Consider the following 1,210-nt stretch of genomic DNA (forward strand, 5'->3'; position numbering starts at 1 on the left):
GTCAAGGTGTGAGAGGAGCTGTAGCTGAAACATGACGCACACCTAAGGTCATTTTAGAGTAACTAGTCCACCTAATGGTCATGTCTCAGGAAGCCAGAGTATCCAGAGAGAACCCACGGCTGCACATGGAGAACATGCAGAACTGTAGCAGAAATAAACCAGTCTGGGAATCAAACCAACAACCTTCACGCTGCAAAGCAGCAGCACCACAGTCTGCCCAGCATGCAGGCTGTTCTACTGAAACCGATTCGCCTCCTTATTCCTCCGCTGACAGCTGAGGGCCATGAGTAAGACCAACGAGAGCAAACAGACGGCGCTCACTGCATAGAGCAACACCAGAGAGAGGAAACCCACCTGCAGACAGTCCAACGAGGTGCTGACGATCCGGGGCGACTTGGACTGACACGCCAGCTCGAAGGGCAGCACATATTTATCAGCTTCCACATAGTTGGCTTTGGGGGGAACGACGGTGCCGTCCCTGGAAGAGACACAGCTGCCTTTAAGCCTTTACACGGCAACTTAGCGTGTTTTAACAACTGCATTACGCATTACCAACCCCCCTCAGTGAGGTCTAGAAGCACTAGATCTATATCCAGCCATTCAGCAGAGATCCTGCTATATGGCTGCACATCTGATTTTAGCATTTGACCAATTAGATGAGACCTGAATGATAGATTACCTACTGGAAATTAAGCTGAAATAACAGTTAACAAGTCAAGAAAAAAGGTAAAAAGTAAAGCTAAACAGTTAATAAGCCTAATTAACTATAATATTTAGCTTTATAAACTAAAAAATATCAGTGCCACTATCAGCATTAATGCCTCTAAGGTGATGTTGCAGCTCAGAAAAGGCACTGGAGCTTATTTTAGCTTGAAAAGCAGCAGTTTCAATATTTTCTATAGATTTTTATGTTATTGTAGGTTTATAAATGTTACACTTTGATATATACACAGTGATTCTGATAAAAGTGGGAAAATACTTGCTGCGTAAATGTTCTGTGACCATCAGAATGCTTCAGTGTTATTCTATGGGTCAAACAGTCGAGTAAAAGAACATGAATGGTCCATCAGTAGAGGTTATGAGACGCTGTGACACCAAAGCCGCACAGCTCTGGAACCGTCACAGCTCTGGAACCGTCACAGCTCTGGAACCGTCACAGCTCTGGAACCGTCACAGGTCTGGAACCGTCACAGGTCTGGAACCGTCACAG

General features: G+C 45.2%; 1 protein-coding gene across 1 annotated transcript in view; it reads right to left on the reverse strand.

Moving 5' to 3' along the window:
• LOC107102472 (brefeldin A-inhibited guanine nucleotide-exchange protein 2-like) overlaps positions 1-1,210 on the reverse strand; it is a 43,828-nt gene that overhangs the window by 30,733 nt on the left and 11,885 nt on the right. The window contains exon 3 of the mRNA XM_015401797.1: positions 355-478. Coding sequence (XP_015257283.1) covers positions 355-478 — 124 coding nt within the window. The remainder of the gene's footprint in view (positions 1-354; positions 479-1,210) is intronic.

Source organism: Cyprinodon variegatus, unplaced genomic scaffold (genome assembly GCF_000732505.1).
Source record: "Cyprinodon variegatus isolate N-32 unplaced genomic scaffold, C_variegatus-1.0 Scaffold1260, whole genome shotgun sequence".
Classification (NCBI taxonomy): domain Eukaryota; kingdom Metazoa; phylum Chordata; class Actinopteri; order Cyprinodontiformes; family Cyprinodontidae; genus Cyprinodon; species Cyprinodon variegatus.